The sequence below is a fragment of the Helianthus annuus genome, chromosome 5 (assembly GCF_002127325.2).
Source record: "Helianthus annuus cultivar XRQ/B chromosome 5, HanXRQr2.0-SUNRISE, whole genome shotgun sequence".
In the NCBI taxonomy this organism is placed as follows: Eukaryota; Viridiplantae; Streptophyta; class Magnoliopsida; order Asterales; family Asteraceae; genus Helianthus; species Helianthus annuus.
Window position 1 is genome coordinate 153,959,572 of NC_035437.2, and position 22,268 is coordinate 153,981,839.

General features: G+C 37.7%; 1 protein-coding gene across 3 annotated transcripts; it reads right to left on the minus strand.

The window, feature by feature from the left end:
- Window positions 1-352: 352 nt before the first annotated feature.
- LOC110941599 (probable protein phosphatase 2C 60) lies at window positions 353-7,488 on the minus strand. Of its 3 annotated transcripts, XM_022183256.2 has the most exons (12): window positions 7,335-7,483; window positions 7,177-7,240; window positions 6,400-6,533; window positions 5,540-5,603; window positions 4,589-4,697; window positions 3,303-3,456; window positions 3,019-3,144; window positions 2,682-2,805; window positions 2,505-2,581; window positions 1,735-1,787; window positions 1,603-1,657; window positions 353-785 (listed from the first exon to the last, which is right to left on the minus strand). In XM_022183256.2, the coding sequence occupies exons 3-12, from the start codon at window positions 6,514-6,516 to the stop codon at window positions 597-599; spliced, it is 1,068 nt and encodes a 355-aa protein (XP_022038948.1). In that variant the 5' UTR covers window positions 6,517-6,533; window positions 7,177-7,240; window positions 7,335-7,483; the 3' UTR covers window positions 353-596. The 3 variants fall into 3 exon arrangements, with proteins under 3 accessions (XP_022038948.1, XP_022038947.1, XP_022038949.1); XM_022183255.2 differs by lacking the exon at window positions 7,177-7,240 and having other exon boundaries at window positions 7,335-7,488; XM_022183257.1 differs by lacking the exon at window positions 7,335-7,483 and having other exon boundaries at window positions 7,177-7,254.
- Between the last annotated feature and the right edge of the window lie 14,780 nt (window positions 7,489-22,268).

Sequence of the window (22,268 nt, forward strand, 5' to 3'; positions counted from 1 at the left end):
TGTACAAAGAAATAAAAAGCAAGTCTAAAAAACCAAAAACATATTTTGTTGTATGTTGACTTTACCCACAATTACTCTAAAAAGTCATAAAAAGTCAAAAATAATTTTAAGAGTAATAATTATAAACTTAGATTATTGTAAATTATAGATTAAATACACAATTTAACACTCCCCTTAGCTAAATTTGCTCTACTTTTGAGCGAAGAACGGCCAGCTTGATTTGCGAATCAAGCCATTGTTGCACATCTGCAAGATACTTGACATAAAGTCATAAACCAGCCTTTGATTTGCTGAGGTCTTCACATTGCAGCCAATTTCTTTGGTTGAATATAATCAAATTATCAATAACACATTAAGCTCAAGGCATTTTAGTACTTAGAAATTGCAATAATCGTTAAACATGTAGTCAAAGTGTGGTTTCAGATACTGAAATGACCAAATCTAATGTACAACCTTCAATACCTAAAATACAAGTCACACTAACAAGATTGTACCCGAATGGTCAAATCCAGCACCAGAAAAACTAGCAACCCGAAATAATCTATCGAGCATAAAAAACCACCAACATTTACAAAAACCATGTTGAGATACAAAGACTACGGCGAGTTTGATCCGGGCACTTCTTGATCGTTAGATGAATCCATTGGTTGTGAAGTGGACGGACCGGATTTTGGTTTCTTGAACTGGACTAAGATCATAGTCATATTGTCACACCCTTCCCCACCAGATGTGGGTGCCAAACACCTATCGAAGACCTTCTCACACACCGCTGAGAGCTTACTTTCCTGCATCATCATTCATGAATAATCAGAATCAGCTGTCCGTAAAGTAATTGTGAGAATCTATTACTAGAAAAACTCACGGGACCCACCAATACGCTAGCTTTGACCTCTGCTTGTGGGACTCAAACGCATACAACTATGCAACCTCTAAAGTACACGGATGGTCCTTGTGGTTTACCAAAATTTTGGATTTGGTCCCTAGCTTTCCAAAAGTACATGGATGGTCTCTGTGGTTTGCACTTTGTAACGCATTTAGTCCTCAACCAACAAATCTAAAGGTTTTAGCAATGTCCAAGTTAGGGACTAAGGAGTTGTTTGTTTCAGTTCAGTTCTTAATGGGCTCTTAATGGTTCAGACCTCTTACTGGTTCAACACTTAATTGTTCAGACTGTTTGTTTCGCGAGCAGATGTCGACATTTGCCTCTAAATGGTTGAGCATTATACTGGCTCTTAATGATTCAGCACTTACCCATTCAGAAGTTGCCAAACAGCCCCTAAATGCGTTATGAAATGCAAACCATAGGGACCATCTATGTACTTTTTGAAAAAGTTGGGGATTAAATACGTTACAAAGTGCAAACCACAGGGGACCATCTATGTACTTTTGAAAAGCTATGGACTAAATTCAAAATTTTGATAAAAACCAAAGGGACCATCCGTCTACTTTACTCTATTTTGAGGTTCTAATAATATGGTTGTGGAGTGTTTTTTATATTTTGATCATTAAAAATGAGACGAGAAGTAAAAGAAAATAAAATAAACAGTTTCAAACTGGAATTAATTAATAATAATTGCTATGATGATGAGTTAATGGACTTACAGTTTTTAATTGTTCATGAACAAAGTCTACCAGTTGTTGGCTTGACATGCAATCCCTGTAAAATGTTGAATATTTGGAACTTCTATGCAATTAATATAAATATAATAATATTATTATTAAATAAATATATACCATATCCCATCACAAGCAAGAACAAGAAAATCATCATCCTCGCAAAGCTCAACCTAGTTTGAGGAAGAAAGGGAAAAAACAAGGTCAAAATTCACTCGAATTGTACTTTTAACGCATAAAAAATGGATATATTATTGAAATGATATATTTTTGAGTAAATGTCATTTTCGTCCATGTGGTTTGGCTAGTTTTGCGATTTTCGTCCAAAGGTTTGTTTTTCGCATCTGGATCCAGAAGGTTTGAAATCTTGCCATTTTCATCTAGCTCGTTAGTTCCTTCCATTTTTCTCCATTACGTCAAGGTATTTTCGTCGTTTTTGTTAACTTAAAAGGGAATTCAATATTTTGAATACTTGTACATTATGCTAAATGCTTGTACATAAAGTGAAAAAGACCGAGTTGCCCTTTAAGTTGATAAAAAAGACGAAAATACACTTGACTTAATGGAGAAAATAGCTGGAGTTAACGAGCCGAATGAAAATGACAAGATTTCAAATCTTTTGGATCAAGATGTGGAAAAATAAACCTTTGGACAAAAGTCGCAAAATTGGTCAAACCTTAGTAACAAAAATGGCATTTTACTCTATATTTTTTTGGTATCATATTAGACACATGGGTTATTTATTATACATATTCAAATAGTTAGGATCAAGTGTTTTCGGTCAACCTAACCTATTGACCCATGCCAAAAATTCCTTTTTATTGACGTGTTACCCAACCCTCAAGCCTCCCATCATGTCACCTCTAAAGGCAACTTGTGACGCTACATACTGTGTTTATATCAGGATTGGCAGTTAAAATTTGCTTTTCAGGTGGAAGTGTTGTATTCCTTTTCAGCTCCATGTCACCTGCACAAAAAATATTATTACTATTAGTAATAATTATAATAAATATAATACTAATAATGATGATGATATAATAATATTAATAGTAACAGATGTGAGTTACCAATAGCTCTAGCCAAGTTTAGACTCCCGTTAACTCGACCGTATTGAATATAACCACCAGCTGTATATATCCTTTCTTTCTCAACCTCATGATCAGGCTTATGATCCCTTGACAAATTATAAGCCTGTATAAATACTAATATGTTTAAAAAACACATTCATGAATGAAAAAAAATAAGTTGTTTGTTTTGTTTAACTGAATAAAATGGAACATTCTTGAAGGAAAATGTGATTCTTTCCATCTGGTTGACTTTGGTTCCCATGGTCAACGGTGTCTTTTTCTTATTCCATCATAGTTTTATTAGGTGATCTTCAATGAACAACATAAACAACATTACCTGACCCTTTCGGGATATCACACATCGAGAATCGCCAGCATTCGCTACAACAAGTTGGTTATTACGGATGATTGCAACACAAGCTGTGCTTCCACACGTCGGTCCATCGTAACTAGAGTGTGGTCCCTACATTTATCGTTGAAAACAAACAAGAACTTTAAGAGCCCAGCCCTAGATGCAACATTATATCAACACTCAACAGTATATTATCAAACAGTTTGAGAATATAACATTAATGTTTTACTACATTTTAGTCATGTGGTGCACACAGAGAAAGTAGGTACCTCCTCAGAAGACCAATCATCCTCCGTTGCTTTTAAATTACCGCTCCTTGGTGACCAAATTAAGCCTTCTATCATGCCACCGAATTGATCCATTTTATTTCCCAATATAGCTAGCTCTCTCCACCCACGTTGCCCACACATCATCTCATCCATTCTACATAAGTATACAGAGATTGTCAGATAATAAACAAAACAGTAAACACCTACTGATATTAAACAGCAAAGCATCCTCTGGAAAACAAAAGGTACAGTTGCAGATGCTATGCATTAATGATACAAGCTAGAGGTGGTGATTTTGATCCATTTACTTATTGATCGATTGGTTTGGGTTATGTTTTATCGCTAACGGGTCAAACAGACGAATTAAAAAAATACCTTAAAAGAGATATGGGTCAATTGCATAAAAGAAAAAGTCAACCTTTAAAGTGTATACAGTATATTAATACATAATAACTCCCTATTCACTTTATTCAAAAACAAATATTATTATTGAAATTATGCAGTTAATGCGGTAAAAAATAGGATACGGTCAAGTACCGATAATTGAGATATCGGTTATCTTTGTGGGATATCGGTAATTTTATATCATGTTGAATTTATATATATAGATATTTAACACTAACAATTCAGTATACTCTCCTATCATTACCAAATTAACCTTTTGCAACTTGCAAAACACACTAACAACTGTAGCAAGTAGGAACTGATTAAGACTTAAAACACTAACAACTAACAATTAAGACTTAAACCACTAATAATAGCAATAAGAAGAAAGACGAATGGTAGAACTGAGAAGAAAGGTACTGATATTGGAAAAATCAGTGATATATCGGTCAAATATCAGTCAAATATCGGTCAAAAATTAGTCAATATCGCTGATAATATAGGTACCAATATTTTGACCGATATTTTGCACCGATATCTCACGAGGGGACTGATAACCAATATATCGGCGATATTAACTGCATAGATTGAAATAATATAAATGTTTCATCAAATTTTGAACAATGATTTTCATCAAATTTTTATAGATTGAAAAAATTTGACATACAGCGTTCCAAGTCAACCCAACCCAACCCGTCCGACCCATACAAAAATCTCTATTTTAACCCAATATCCTACCTGCCCATTTTGCCATCTATAATATAGCCTAATCAACTAAAAATCAAAAGAATATCAATGCATGGGTATAACAAGAATGAAATCTACACTCCTACAGCACCTAACGTGAATAAGATAATGATATCACTAAATTGTCAGCGGTATAAATGACATATAAAAGTAACCTGAGAAAAGATTTCTGGGCTGCAGTGCCAATATCACCAGCAGAATACGCTTCATGCTTGAGCACTTGTTGGTGAAGAAACTTGGCACAGAACTTAGAGACTGCCTGACCTGCAAGCTAACTCATCTCATTACAAATATCTATAAAGTTATATAAACATAAACCTCCATTTTCAAATCATATATATTTTTCGCTGGTTCTTCATTATTTTAAGATCAGTAGATCACACAACCAAAAGTGCAGAACATAATTATTATCGTGTTGAATCGTCACTGAAAACCAGTTATACAACTTTCTACACAGCCTCAAACGAACATCTTGATGCATACCAAAGTTAAAATCCTACCACCCTATTATGTAAGATAATGTCTGTACCAGTACTTAAGTTATCGCATATGTTACCATTGTCATGTAATGTAGTAACTAATTAGTTTTGAAGCCATAAGCCAAGGCATCTGCACTCTTAGTATATCTAACAGAGTTAAAGTACGCGGATGGTGCCTATGGTTTACCAAAATTTTGGATTTAGTCCCTAGCTTTCCAAAAGTACACAGATGGTCCCTGTGGTTGCACTTTGTAAGGCATTCAGTCCCCAGCTTTTTCCAAAGGTACATGGATGGTCCCTGTGGATTGCACTTTGTAACGCATTTGGTCCCTAACTTGGACATGCTAAAAGCCTAAAACCTTGAGATTTGTTGGCTGGAGACTATATGCGTTACAAAGTGCCAAAAGAAAGTAGTCTACGATATGAGACTGAGAACCGAATTCTGAACAATCTAATAATTATTTCAGAAATAATAAGTAAACAGGAAAAGAGTATATATGACTGCTTGTAGCAGCAATCTTGTCAAGAAAGTACACTTGAGTAATAGAGGTTTATTTTGTTCACTAAGTGAAGAAATGAAGATAGAAATGCATTTATATGATGTATGATGTATGTCCATGTGCTTACCTCCATGGCCATCATAAACACCAAAGAAAGATGTGGAGTTGTCCAAATCAAGTAAAGCAGCATGCTACCAAACACCTCAGATACACATATGAAACTCCGTAAGTATTATGTCCACAATAAAAACTAGAAACAATTACAAAGACATCAAACGTACACACATTGTGGTGCTTTCACAAACATATTTCTCTCAAAGTAAAATCCTTACAACAGTAAAATATTTGTCAACCGTTTAATCTAATTGGTGGTTATAAATAGTGAAACTATTTAGTTAGACTAAACTGATTTATGTTACTTTCTTGTTGGATGAAACTGACGTGATTTTATACCACGGGGTTGTTCGGATGTTGGTTTCAAGCTTTGTGTGGCAAAATTGATTTTCAATACAATGTCCCAATTAACTGAAGTCCAAAATAATCAAAGATTCGGTGAAACAAGTAAAAGGTTTATTAAGAAAACAGAAAATGTAACATTACCTGTTTATCCCTAACTTAAAGCCCTTATACATCCGATTTATATTATTATTCAGGTCGTAATAAGCGCATTCAAACACTCACTAAGCAAACAAGCCGACAAAAAAAGCATCAAATAGATCGATGATGATTGATGACCAGTCTATATTCATCACAAAGCTTGCAACAACCTTTGATCCCAAACTAGTCCCCCAATGCTTATAGTTATAGTTCAAACTTCAAAAACACCAATGGAACATTAACATTTTATAAGAAAGACCTTTATTTTCTTCTAATGTGCCCAATTTATCAAATTAAAAAGCACACTCAAATTCACATTTCCAAAATATATCAAATCCAACAAAAACTACACTTCACAAACGTAAAACGTAACCAACATCAAGCACTTACAGCATCCTCCATCGACGTGCGCCACCCTTGCATGGACGACACTCCATATCTCAGTTTCTCATTCTCACCATCTTCAGAAGTCTTATCGGTTTTCGGAGTACTTAAATATACCCCCATATCTAGTAGCAATCAACCTAAATATCACATCCAAAACCCTAAGTTCAATAATCAGCTATGCAGTTAATGCGGTAAAATATCGGATATCAGTCAAGGACCAATATTTGAAATATAGCTTATCTCAGTAAGATATCAGTGGGATATCGGTAATTTTAATTTAATGCAGAATTTATATATATAGCAATTTAACACCAATAATTCAGTGATATATGGGTTATATTGGTCAAATATCGGTGATAATAGGTTATATCAGTCAATATCGCCGATAATATCATTACCGATATTTGACACGATATTTTACTAAGGGACCGATATGACCGATATATCACCGATATTAACTGCATAGATAATCAGTAATCACACTATTACAATAATCACACCTACAATATGAAAAATACACACCACATCTGCCTGCATAAAGATCATTAATCCAAATCATTTTCACAGAAATCAGAATTAAGTTTATTAATCAGTAATATTACAATACTTACACCTACAATATAAAAACCATAAATCCAAATCACTCTCCACAAAGTTTAACCTAACACACATCAGGATTCAGATGCATCTACAATATAAACCAAAAATTACGAAAAATGAAATAAATCTTCGATCAATTATCTCTAAAACACTACACATAATCGGAATTCAAACAATTACCGTGCGTAAATCTAACAATACAACGAACTGTTGAAAGAAATTGATGAAAATCACCGCAAAAAAACTACAGAGTTGAATCTGAGTGTAAATATTAGAGTGTAAATTGAGATCTGAGCAGTATTGTAACAGATTAACAGATCAAAGATTGAAAAACTTACAAGTGATTTGGATTGTCCGTACAGTGGAATTTCCAGTGAGTGTTTGTTTGGGCTATACAGGCCTGTGAATATTATTATTATTATGATTGTCGGGGATTGGTTTGTAGATGGATAGTTTAGTGGCCAGGTGGAACAAGCGTATTGAGCCTTAATAATATTACGAAAAAAATTGTCTGTTTTGGGATTTGATTGATTGTGTGCATTAACCGAATGGAATAAAAAAGGTGTAATAATAGTGGTTTAGATGTGGGGATGATGATCAAGTGTCAAGAAAAAATGTTAGTAAGTGTTGCCTGTTTGGGTCGCGGGTTTTAACTCTTTGGGTCAGAGGTTATTTTAATGAAGTTATACTTAAAAAAAAAAGTCTCTTAAAATTAAAAAGTCATAAGAAGGGTATCAAATTGACGTGAGGTGAGCGTGTATGATTTTTTAATATATTTTTAAGCACTTTTCACTCATTTATCAAACTTTACATTTTATAAAACATGATATAACATTTTCACTTTCTACAATACGCTAGGGCAAGTGCACCCATCGTTGGTGTAGTATAGTGATGGTAAGATACCAAGGTCGTGCAAGGACACAAGAGCATTTAGTACCAGAATATCGTCGATTTCTAATCTAACCAAATTTTTAGAAAAGATTTATAAAAAGTAAAATAAATAAAGAAACTAAAGTAATAAAAGAAACAAATAGACAAGATAGAATCACTTGGTTCCGACTTATCTTTTACGTATCCTTTGATGATTTCCGCACTTTAGGTTTTTCAAGTGATTATCTTAGTTATAGTGGCATGTCCCTCTTTTGGAGGCAACGCTACCCTCGGCCATATTGGTCTGAGTTAGCATAGATACAGTCCCGCAAGACCGTAATATTGAAAGATAATTAAGTAAGTTATTAATGAAAAATGTGATATGGCCATCTTTTGGAAGCGACGCTACCCTCGGCCATATTGGTCTAAGTCAGCAGGGATACAGTCCCGCAAGGCCGGTTTAAAGTTTTAATAGTAGATTTTTTATAAGGGATTCAAGCCGTTCTTACTTCCCCCGATTTAACGTTATCTGCCTCAAAGGAAGTCCTACTAAACTTGAATCAAGTCCTCGCAGGATCTATACACTGAACGAGACAATAACTTTACCCAAACCACCCTTCTAACCCCTTCCAGGCAGTTAACGTGTTTTATATAGACTGTAAAAACACGAATGAGTGAATCAACAAAACATGAATAGTTGATAGAATAAAGTTCACTTCAATATAAAAAAACTAGATATTAAAGTTATTAATACAACCCCAATTAAAAAGTTAACCAAAGCTTGGCAATCAAAAGTAATACATAAATGACTTGTCTTCACCAAGTGATTGATGCGTGTGTTCGAGAATTGAAAGATTGTAGATTGCCGATTAGAGAAATATATTTTGTTTTAGACAAAAGAGTGAATTTCAAATTTTGTCCTTTATCTTTATAGTGAATTTCAGGCGGCGTCCTTTATCTTTCAAATTGATGAGTCTTATACTTAATCTTTTAAAATCTTGCACGTTATGTCCTTTAGCCCTAACCTAGTTAGATTTTTCTGTTAAATTTGGTCATGTGACTTGCACATGAGGGTATTATTGTCATTTCACTTTTCATTGACTAATTGTGTAAATAAATCAAATACCTAACCATTAAAAAATTAAAAATAAAAAAATTAGATATATCTCTCACCTCTCTCCCTCCCATTTACCACTAACATCTATCATCACCACCACCATCCACCTCACCTCACATCACCTGCTGCCATTTTGCTCAACCCCAACAACAATCCGATCAAACCCACCTTAAAAACCCAATCTTTCGAACACCCAACTCACCCAAAACCCCTAAATCTCAAAACAGAAAAACCCATTTCACACCAGATTTTGTGTCACGGCCCACAAGCTTCCTGATACTGCTCTTGTTAGCTTCAACCAATGCAAAGGCTTCAGCTTCTTAGATTGTTGGGCCTTTAAAGAACCTAGTTTTGATAAACTACATCCCTTCATCATAGGTGGTGGCGGAGAAGGAGCTCCTGCAACGTGGGTGGATCTTGGTGGCAGTGGCGGTGGCGACGGTGGTGCGGTTGATGTTACTGTTCTAACAGCTTGGTCCTTATGATCTGATTTGTCATTCTTTAATGAGCTATGATGGAGGATAGAGGACGAGGATGGTGACTCAGTTAAATGACCTGTTGATAGAGATCCTTACAAGTTCAATTGAAATACCTATATTGTCCATCAAAGGTGGAGTTTTAGGGTGTGTATGTAACAACCCGACTTTACGGGTTCTTACATAGATCTGTCATTTATTGCTTAATTGACTTGTACTCTCGAGATTCCGGTTATCGCAATGGGTTAAACAATATTTTAAACTATGTTTTACGACGCATATTCAAAACGCAGTCATCGCATTTAACGCAGTTTACAACGCACACTATTTACACGCATTTTATCGCATATTACATCGCATGTTTATACTAAACGCTATCACAACGCAATCTCAACGCAGCTCGAAACGCAGATTTACTTTTATGCATTTATGTGTGTTATTTGTGTGATTATTTGTTTAAATGTTATGTGGTCATTGTCACACCCCAATCGATGGCGGAAACATCGGGGTGAGGCACTGAGCGAAACAATTGTCCAACAGATTCCATAACAACTATAATTACCAAATATTTAATCATTACGTCCCATACCGCAACATATAAGGTAACACAATTATTACAGACAAGTTGTTCTCAAAGACAAATAAAAACTGTTCCGACAATTCATAAATCTTTTATTTGGTTTCTAGACTCTCCTAGTCTTGATTCCACAAAGCAAGCAAAGCACAAGTATCCTAAACACATGTCACATACGTTAAAATAAAGTCAATACACATCATGTAAAGGTGAGCATACAAGTTTAATAGTATAATAGTAGCGAAAGCGAGTTTACGCATAACCAACATGTAACACGTAGTAACGCGAAGCAAGTAGGTTATCGACAATGAAATATGCACAGACGTGACTGCGAGTTGTAGAGTGCACAACACATATCACCACGGTGACACGTGAAGAAATACCCTTAGAAAACCCCGTCCACGACATGTGCTGAGTCCAAACTATAGTACTATCGTTGCTAAGGTGTCAGGCAACAATCACTGTGTAAACATAACACACAAGCATTCATCGAATAACACGTATAACATGCGAGAGTGGTTAGCGTATAAAATGTGTTTGCGTTGTGTGATTCGTTTGAAACTAAAATCCTTTGAAACTTTGTGAAAATTGTTAAGTATTGAAAAGTCACAAGTCATCCGTTCAGATTGCCGTCCGATCGGATGGCAATCCGATCGAACGGTAATCCGTTCAGCGATCTGTTCATTTTGAAATTTGTAAATTTTTGTTAAGTTGTAAAGTTTTGCGATTTGAACCGAGACGGTATTACAACGTGTTAAACAACGGAAACTCCACCAAGTCCAAGTCATCCGATCGGATGGGAATCACCCCGTCCGATCAGTTAATTATTCTTGATGGTACTTCATGTTCAACCCGTGAATCGGTCATCTTCTCCGATAGAAACCCATTCTCAGTCCAACACTTCACTATAGAACGAGTAGAAGGCCTGACCGAGTTCGGATTTCATCGATTTAGAGTGAAAAGCGAATAAAGTTGAAGAAAAGTTTGAAATACTTGAAAGATGTTTAGATTTAGGTGAAATTAGTGTTTAAACATTGTAGAAATCCTTTGGATCCGAGTTGTTCTTGGTGGAATGAGGTCACACTTTGGTGTTCTTGAGAACCCATGATGATATCATCATAAAACAGCCCAAATCCACCGATTTCATGGTGAAAAGTTAAGATTTGATGGTGAAAATGATGAAGAAGTGTGTGTAGCTCAAAGAAGTACAAGATTTGAGATGAAAACTTACAAGATCGCGAGAAATCGAGAGAAAGGCCTGAGAGTGTGCTGGTCGGACGAGAGTTGTCACATCACTGTTTATGTGATGTGGCAGGTGCTATTTATAGGTGTGATGGTGAGAAAGGCGGTGCAAACTGACGGATCGGAGGGCAGTCCGATCGGATGGCCATCCGATCGGATGGTCATCCGGACAGATGACCATTCGATCGAATGGTCCTTCGATCGGATGGGTTGTGCGGGTTGGTTTCCGACGTTTCGTTTCATGCGTTGAGCGTTGCGAGTAAGCGATGCGATAATATTAAACAATAGTTACACAAATAATGTAACACCCCAATCGCGTAATATAACAACACGCGGCGGAAATATCGGGGAGTCACGTTACAAATTGCTCACAACTACTGGTGCTAAATTGTTTTAATATCATTAACATCGTTTTACAAACAAAGAATACATGTAATTGTTCTTTTGTTTTAGAAGTCTAAGGCCCGTATGCAGTCCTATGCGTTGCATGCTTGAACAGTCGAAAACCTGAAACATATGCGAAAACCGTCAGCATAAAAATGCCGGTGAATACATAGGTTTTATTAGCCAAATAAATGGCAAAACATTTGGTATTTATCTTAATTGTGAAAACTTGTGACAAAATAGGTTTGTATATGGCAATATGATATTTACTAAGTCATTTTATGCCTTACATTGAAATCTCGATTAAACCATCGTAAAACCTTGTTAATATGTTATTAGGAATCCAATCAAGGATTAATAATAACTATTTTGAAATAAATAAAAACTTACATAAGTATTATATAAATCAAATCAATGAGTCATGATAATACTTCATATATCTTTCTAAGAATCTAACATATAAAAGTAGGGGAGATTCTACAAAGATTTTGATAATCAAACATTGAAACAATTGTACACAAAATCCTAAACTGATCCAGATAACGCTACAAGAATAATAAAATAAGAACACTTATATATAGGAAGTACCAGCGGCGTATCCACCATGTTCTTATTTTATTACACCCGTTTCGTTATCTAAATCACAACTACCACATAAACACATAATCGTCAACTTGTTCCACCTCGTAAACACGCATTAAAGTACACAATGAATCCAAACAGGGACTCCAATATCAGTACTCTAAACATCCCACATATGTCTAACTATGAAGATAGATAGATACTACAGGGATCGGGTTCTCGTAACATCGTCTAACCTAACACGCATTAAAGTACACAATGAATCCAAACAGGGACTCCAATATCAGTACTCTAAACATCCTACAAGAATCAACCTATGAAGATAGATAGATGCTATAAGGATTTTGGGTTCTGTCACGTTGAATCGAAACAATCCTAAATCCTAATGGTGATTCGGGATAACGCCACGAAAGGTAATACAGTAAGCACACTTATATATAGGAAGTACCTGCGGCGTATCTACCATGTGCTTATTGTATTATCTAGTTTTGTTATCTAAATCACCAACAAACTACACAAAAACCAACCATCGAGTTGTAAAGTACTTCTTAAAAACCTTACTATAAAGATAGGAAGATCTAAGACTGTACTTCAAATATCCTATATGAATCTAGCTATGAAGATAGGTAGATCACTTAAGGATAAAACATTACATTTGCATAATCAGAATAATACACATAAAAGCACTTAGTGAACACACATATGCCATACATTTTGAAAACAGATCGATTACACATATGAATCACCCCAAAACATTTGAAAACGGTAAAAGAGGGGAACTATGTACTCGCCTGGGGTTGCGTATAGTCCCGGTTCAAAGGGTATAACAAAGCTCAAAAGACTAAGAGTTCAAGTGTTGAAGCGGCTCCTAGGGTAACAGATACTATGTTAGCGAATCGACATCTAAATCGGAAGATTGGATAGAATGAGGTCTTGTAAACCAAACGAGCATTGGAACTCATGTGATATGGTTTAACAAAAGCCTACATTCTAAATCAGAACCTATCCTAAGTGCTTACGACCCTTTACGACCCGCTAAGGTAGCTTACGCCACTTTAACGCGTCGTTCGCGCAAAAGCGCGTCCGAGACGCCTAACTAGTCCTATGACAAGTATTATATGCCTTAACATATCTAATTATGTTATATAATCAGTTTAGATGTCAAAACATGCGTTACATATGCTTAAAATGAATTTATGCGTAAAAAGGGTATTTTGGTCATTTACCTAAGGCATATAAACTACCTATCATACAACTACTTAAACGAAGTGACCATAAGGTATAACCTCGGAAGGTTATTCCCTATACAACTATGGTCACAAAATATGTTTGGTCGAACCCTACTGGTTGACCAAACGGGTCGGGTTCGAAAGTCTAAGCGGTTGTTTAGACCGCTTATCTTATGATCCTATATAAGTACTAATCTAAAAGTGACGAGTTAAACATGTTAAAACATGTTTACGAAGTTTGAAAACAAGTTTGATATCAAGACAAAGGGTCTTGATACCCAAGAATAGTTTGGTTGCAAAATACGCAAGAATACGCATTTTGACCGAAACTATGACTCGTCACTACGCCTAAATAACGTGGTAATCAGTAGGTATAGTCACAAGAGACTATAACATCGTGATTACGCTCACGTTACGAAGTTCAAACGAACTTCGTGTTGACCATAGACTGGTCAAAGCAGAAAGTCAAACACTGTGTGACTTTTACGCTTAAAAACGCATAAAAGAACGAAAGAATACTTACAACGGATCCAAGAAACGGAGGTTTGATCTAATCTCAGGTGTTATGGGTCATTTTCTGAGTATACATATCCTGACTAATATCCCGCTTGTAATTGTTTATTTATGACCAGGATGCTGGACGAGGATATTGCTAACATCCCGGGCGATATCCTGAGGTTGAGTAAATTAAACACGTGCAGGTTAATGGTTATAAGCTACTAACGGTCATCAGGACTTCTTCTCCTAAAGACTCGGGCGAATTTGTTATGAGGAAGCCGTTGAAGCCGAAAGACTTGGTCCTCAACGTTCAAGTGGGAATATTCGTTGGATCCCGGGAGTTTAGGATAGTTTGTTATATTATCTTTACTATAAATAGATGTGGTGGATCAGTTTAAGGCACACACTTTTCTACACGAACACTTCCATACACTCTTTCTCTCTAGCTCACAGCAATCACTACACTTGTACTCAGATCACATTGTAACACTTAGTCGATCCGCACCACATCCTGCACTGTATCCTGATTTTTGAAGCAATAAGAAGAACAAGGCAGCTGCGATTGTCAGCTCCCGAGGTTTTATGCCGGCGATCTAGATTGATCAAGGGCTTTCCTCGTACATCTCGTGTTATTTACTTTACTTTTTGCTCATTGTTTGATCAATAATACAGCTCAATATCTTGAGCCGTATCCTGAACACTGATTTTATAAACAACTTAACAAGCACATTTTCAGCAACACTTTCCAGCACACTACCTCACTTAACTAATTTGATCACTAAATTGCTTAGGTAATTTTTGACCAAAACAATTTGGCGCCCACCGTGGGGCAAGTGGTGCTCTCTTTACTAAAAATCTTTATCAAATCGCTAATCAGTTTTCTGTTTTCAAAACTTTTTACCACATTGTCCATAATGGCCTCAAGATCAAACATGAGTTCCTCTACTGTGTCTGCTATGGCTTCTGCTACTACTGGTCCAGTGCATCCACCACCTCCTCCAAGGATGCAATCTTCTTCGCAACCTCAGGACGTGATCCCTACCCGGACTGTTCAGGGATCTGCTCCGATTTTGGCTTCTAATGATGAAATCCTAACCTTATTTGGGAGTGTGCAGGAACAAATGAGGCAGCAACAAGAAACAAACCAGATGCTGTTAAGGGAGATACTGTAACAACTCTCATTAAAGTCAATAATTAGGATGATAATTAATCAATAAGGAAACCATAATTAAGACACCTAGGCATGTCAAGCAGGTAGGTAGGCATGTCAAGCAGGTAGGTAGGCATGTCAAGCAGGTAGGTAGGCATGTCAATCAAGCAAGTAGGTAGGCATGTCAAGCAGGTAGGTAGGCATGTCAAGCAGGTAGGTAGGCATGTCAAGCAGGTAGGTAGGCATGTCAATCAAGCAAGTAGGTAGGCATGTCAATCAAGCAAGTAGGTAGGCATGTCAAGTAGGTAGGTAGGCATGTCAAGCAGGTAGGTAGGCATGTCAATCAAGCAGGTAGGTAGGCATGTCAAGCAGGTAGGTAGGCATGTCAATCAAGCAAGTAGGTAGGCATGTCAAGCAGGTAGGTAAGCATGTCCCAAAAATTAGTATAAATAGAGGACACTGGGACTTGATTTTGGGCACTGAAACGACGATAAAAATCCAAATACACACGGAGATATCGCCTGGACACTATTAAAACACACACAGATCTCGAATCGCTGCCGCAATCAGGGTAATAACTCGATCGCTATTACGATTCAACGTCCGATCGATTATAACTATCCAACGATTGTCCGAGTGCTGCTCAAATTGAGCTTGTACTTTGATTATTCATCGTGATTTCGACTTGAATACTTGAGTGCTGTTCGAATTCGAACTATGCTCTGTTATTCGTTGTGAATCCGATTGAATTATTAAGTATCGCACTTGTTAATCGATGTGAGGGTTTGATCTCGTGAATTGACGTAACTGCTGAATTAGTTAATAACCCGTTTGTGTGTGTGTATTATTATTTAAATTAGGTTAATCACAGGCAAATCAGTAGGCTTATATCTTGCTCGTTAAATCTGCAATGTGAGTCATTCTCTTTTCTCACAGTTTGTGAGTCATTCTCTTTTTCTCAAACTGTTTTACAATACCTCAAAGTATTTTCAAAAGTTATAATTACAGGGACTAAGTCGTGGATATCTTGATTTATTGGTTAGTGGGGTATTGTGCACATTACTATTTCTCCCAGTTAGGTTCATTGACCTACTAGGGAGGAACATCACTATTAGAGTTCATTGACCTAATAGTGGTATGACCATCGTCACCATTGTGACTTGTCACCATTGTGGCAGAAAGCCAGATAAAGATAAGATGTGAACCATTGTAATCGCTCTTATGCTGTAATTTATAACTTTTGAGTCATTTCATAAAACCTGAATGAACTCACTCAGTATTTCCCGCTGACAAAACCTTTTTAAAACGCGTTTCAGGTAATTACAGTAGATTGGAGTAAGGATTGGATCCGGCACTAAAAGACTTCAAGAAGTGGCTTATTTTATTAATTAAATCAAATTAAGAAATATTGTTTTTATTAAGAGCTACCTTTGTAACAATGGAATTTATTCCATCTATTTAAATAAAATCCGGTGTTTCTAAACTCTGATATTTTTCCTAACTCACGGTCCTGATGAAATTTCCGCTGCAATGTTTTCAAAAATAACCACTGGTACCGCTTGACTGCTCGCGGCTCCCGATTCCGTCCAGGGTGGGGTCGGGGGTCGTGACAGATACAACTCCTGAAGTCCGGCTCGAGCAGACCTGCTGAGGATATCGTCACTCCATTACAGCCTAGAGCTTTGAACTTTAGTTCAGCCGTGTTTACTGAGGATAATAGGGGGAATATTGTGCCCAGCCTCCCTCAGAATCCTACTCCTGAAATACCCTCCTCGGTTAGGATGTCTACCGTGAGGAGCTCAGGATATGTTTCGGGATATGGGCAGAATCCTCCGACTGGTAACGTATCTAATAATAATAATACTATTACCACTAACAGTGTTGGATCTTTGCAGGATACAACTGTAACGTCAGAATTTTCCAGGGAGCTTCAGAAATTAAAGGATATGATATCCAGTGTACCTGGAGTGGTGAAGCCAATTCCTGAAGTATCCCAAGATAGCCACAGGATATCTCGGTTCGTGCATCCTATATATGATGCTGAAATCCCGAAAAGATTTCAGACTCCGAATATGAAGCTTTACGACGGAACCACGGATCCTGAAGAGCATATTGCCCAGTATAGGGAAAGGATGGAGATCAACCCTATCCCTCCGGATCTCAAGGAAGCTTGCCTGTGCAAGGGTTTCGGTTCTACTTTGACAGGATCAGCCTTGAAATGGCTGTTAAATGTTCCTCCGCATTCGATTACATCATTTGCCCACTTAGTCAATTTATTTAATAGTCAATTTTCTTACAGTCGGAGTTTTGGAAAACTAACCAGTGATCTTTACAGGGTAACTCAAGGACCTCAGGAATCCTTGAGGGATTATGTGAACAAATTCAGTCGAGAATCCTTGGATATCCCACATCTTGATGTTGCAACAGCTGTGCAAGCCTTTAAGATGGGGTTGCAAAAGGACTCTCAGTTTTATCAGGATCTTGTAATGAATCCCTGCAGGAATCTTGATGAGGCTCGTAACAGGGCTCTGAGATATATTAGATTGGAGGATGACAAGAAAATGCAAGAGAGGATGAATGCATCCTCATCGTACGAATCGACTAACAGGAAATCAGAGTCCTCATATAAGCCATATCGCTCCAAGCCATATGGCAGAAATGATAACAAGAGAGTGAATGCTGTTGAAGACGAGGATCTTGAAGAATATCCTGAATTATCTGAATATTGTTTTTCTGTTAATATACCTGAAATAATGTATGCTATGAAGGGTCTGGGAGATAAAGCCAGGTGGCCTCGGAGGAATCAACAAAAAGCTGATTGGAAGGATAAATCCAAATGGTGTGCCTTCCATGAGGATTTTGGACATGTTACGGAGGATTGCATTGCTTTGAGGAAGGAAATAAGCTATCTTCTAAGCAAGGGATATCTAAAAGATCTCTTGGGCAGAAAAAAGAACAAAGGACAGGATATTGAAAAGGATCCTGAGCGAGCGGCCTCACCTCCCCCGGATGCCAAGATAATCAACTTTATTTTGGGAGGATCCGATATTTGTGGGACTTCGTATTCAGCGGCAAAGAGACATGCAAAAGAAGCTAAGGCTGAGAGGGGAGACAAACCTATCAAGATGACTACCCTCACAACTGACAAAATGATCACATTTGACGCTAATGACAGGGATATTGTCCAGGATCCTCACCATGATGCTCTGGTAATAACGTTATATGTGGCTAACCATTTTGTACGCATGATACTGGTTGATAACGGCAGTTCCGTCAACATAATCCAACTGGAGACTCTGAAGAGAATGAATGTATCTCCGATGGATATCACTTCGAAGTCTACTGTGCTCGTTGGTTTCAGTGGAGAAGCTAGGAACACAGTGGGAGAGATAAAGCTGCCCGTATATGTCGAAGGAGTCAACAAGATGCAACGTTTCTGTGTGATGGATTCTCTATCCTGCTATAACATCATCCTCGGAAGACCGTGGATTCACGATATGAAGGCCGTTCCATCAACATATCACCAATGCATTAAGATCCCTACCCCTTGGGGAGTTGTCAAAATCGATAGTGATCAGCAAGAAGCAAAAGAATGTTACTCATCCTCAATGAAATCCTCGGCCAAACCAAGTCCAGCATAGTGTTGGTGCACTTATGTCTGTACTTTGTCTGTTTTCGGTCATGATGTAAAACGATGTCTTTGTTAGTCTGTAAGTTGACCAAGTCAACCGTCCTCCTGGTTTGACTTGGCCGAACAGTTAGAAAATGGTTGTCATACATCTCTGTCGAAGGATAGTTCATCGAAGGATAATGTAGATCCTTCGATGACCACGAAAGATATGCTTCGATGGATTCTGATGGACCTCGAAGGATACACCATCGTTCGAGGTATTTGTGGATCCTTCGATGGCTTTGACATCGATAGATGATCCTTCGATCATCTATCGGATCCTTCGGACAGGCAACCATTGCTGGGTATATATATACCCATGCAGTGTGTGTTCATTAGAGTAGAGTTGACACAAGAGAGAAGGAGAGCATTCTGTGAACACACACACTTTGAGAGTTTGCAATACAGATTTGTAAACATTGAGCTTGTAACCGAACCCTTCATTCGTATTAATACAAGTTGTGTTAATCGGTGAACCTTGTGTGTTTGTGTTTGTGCTTGTTTCATCCCGGTTTGCTCACTAGCTTGGATTCCGCACTTGCTAGTGTGTTAGTATAACAAGGTTAAGGTTGAACCTCATCCTCCGAGAGGGACCTACAAGTGGTATCAGAGCCTTGGCTCTTTACCTTGTTTAAAACCGGTTTTGTTCAAGTTCTTGGTGTGTTTGGACACTTGGTTTAGATCCCGTTTTTAGTGTTTTTCTTGGACTTCTTAGCATAAAAACGTGTTCTAAACCAACTGGGAGTGTTCAAGGTCGGGTTGGGTAACTTAAAACTTTGTTTTAAAAGGTTTGCTATTTTTCCGGCCAATATTCCGGCTAAACTCCGGTGCTTGGTTGTGGATAAGAGGCTTCCTTTTTGGGCAATTTTTCAAAGTCAAATCTGAAGTTGGTGAAAAGTTGGTTGCAGAACATCCCTTCTGCCGAAAGTTGGTTCACCAACCACATCAACCTGTCACCAACCTGTCTCCTTTTTGTCAGTGTGTCAGATCTGTTCGAAAGATATCCTTCGAAGTCGAAAGATCATCTTTCGATCAAGGAGTTTCGACAGATATTCATCTTTCGATCAAGGAGGTTCGACAGATACCCATCCTTCGAACATCTTTCGAAGTCAGTGAGTAATCTTTCGAGCCAAGGAATCTTTTCGAAAGATACATCGTTCGAGTTACTGTTTCCCTTCGAAAGATAAGGATCCTTCGTGTAGGAGAATCTTTCGAAGTTATTGTTCGAAACTCAACAGTGATCCTTCGAACACTGTTGATCCTTCGAACAAGTGTCATCTTTCGAGTATCTTTCAAGCCTTATTTGTTTAAGATTAACAGTTTGTGACTTTCAGGTCTTTCGATCCTTGATCCTTCGGCTGTTTGTTATCCTTCAATTTTTAACATAGTTTGTGAAAATCAATATTTCTAAATCAATTTTCACTTAATATATTAATTTTTATAAAATGGGAACAAACGGTCAGTGGGATCCATCTGCGTGGACTACAACAACGTTGACTCCACAATCATCAGCTACGCAATCTACATCAGATTTCGACAAAGCTGCGTGGATGCGAGCTATTGCCCCACCTCAAGCTGCAATGATAACTGCAAATCAATGGGCATTGGTCACAAATCAAAGCAGCAGCATTCAAGCAATGATGCAGAACGACATTGAAACTGGTACAAGCACAAAACCGCCAAAGCTAAATCACATAAATGATTGGGGATGGTGGAAAGAAAGGCTGAGAACTTATGTTCAGGGGCAAGGTCAAGATCTATGGATGTGTTTCTTTACTCCATTTGAAAATGAGTTGGAAGTTGCAGGATCTAATCCGGAAACTTACAGCACTATGTCTAATGATGATAAGAAGAAATATGAGTTAGAAAAGAAAGCATTCATGATTCTTACACAAGCTCTTCACAGAGATATTTACCACCAGTTTGTTTACTGCACAACCACTAAAAGCTTGTGGGATATGCTCACGCTACGATGTGAAGGAAATGCTCAATCTAGAAAGATCAAGCAAGAATTACTGAAGAAAGAGTTTGAAGGATTCACGTGTTTGGAGAATGAGACTTTGGCAGAGTTATCTACAAGGTTTCATCACTTGTTGAGCGAGATGTTCGCCTTTAAAGTCACTGCCACTCCACAAGAAATGGTGAAGAGATTTGCTGACAGCTTACCAGCAAAATGGAGCGGTTATCTGGAAATTCTCAAGGAAAACGGTGTTCTGGACACAATCACCGTTTATGAGCTAATTCAGAAATTGGAGAACAAAGATGTGGAAGAAAAGCTTAAGGTAAAAAGGACACTAACTCCTCAAAATCCAGAGATGTACTTTGGGATTGCAGGAGGTATCAGTGGAGAAAAACCAGCCTCTCAACACGCGAAGCTTCAAACAGCTTTCATCTCAAACACCGGACCTTCCACAACTAATCAGTTTGATCCTTCAGCATACACGCAGATGTATTCAAGATCAGATTCTTCTTCTCAACAACAGTATGTGCAACCGCAACAGCAAGGGTTTTATGGAAGTTCTTCAAGCTTTCAAGCTACTTCTAATCCGAACACTGTCAGATTGGACACTTCCAACTTTTCAAAAGTCAGTGTCGAGATAGCCAAGGAGCATATGGAGATGTTGAACACCTTGGTTAGTGCTTACTGTGGGTTGGTTGCAGGTCAGATTGGAAATATCAATCTAACCAATGAAGATTATCAGCAAGTTGATAAAGAAGAGTTTGAGATGATGGATATCAAATGGGCTCTTGCTAGTGCTATTCGAAGAGCAAAAGAGTTCATGGAAAGGACGGGGAGAACCAACTTGGAAAGCAACAACAACACCAAGTATGGTTTTGATAAAAATGCTGTCACCTGCTTCAACTGTGGTAAAAAGGGTCATTTCAAGCGGGAATGTCAGAATCCATCTAAGCAAGGCAATCAGAATCCTTTCAGGAATCAAAGACAGCCTCAACAACAACAGAACAACAATTCTGACAGACAAATAGTTCCTGTGGGAGGAAATACATCTGGATCCACAAACACTAATTCCCACAGAGGGTTAGTGGTCTAAGCTGATGAGATATGTAACTGGAGTCTTCAGCTCGGAGAAGGAGGAAATGGTGGGACAGCATGTTATGCTAAAGTGGTTGAGAAGGTAGTTGAACCCGTGTCTGCTGGTGAATCTTAGGAAGATGAAGATAGCTCGGGTTACAGTGGAAGCATGAATGGGGAATCACGTGATGCTGGTGAAGCTGGTGATTTGTCAAGTGATGCTTTGGATTTGGAGGTTGAGGAGCTTTTGGCTGAAGCTGAAGCATTATGCAAGAGGAGATCTATTCTCTGCCAGAAATCTGCTGGAACTTCCGAGAAACTTGCTAAGTTTTTCTCTGAAGATGGATCTTTTTCTTTCCATACAGCCTTTATGGCTCACGCAGAAGGTCAAACTTCTCAGGTATGTGATACTAACTCTGACTCTACTTCTGCTTCTGTTGAATGTG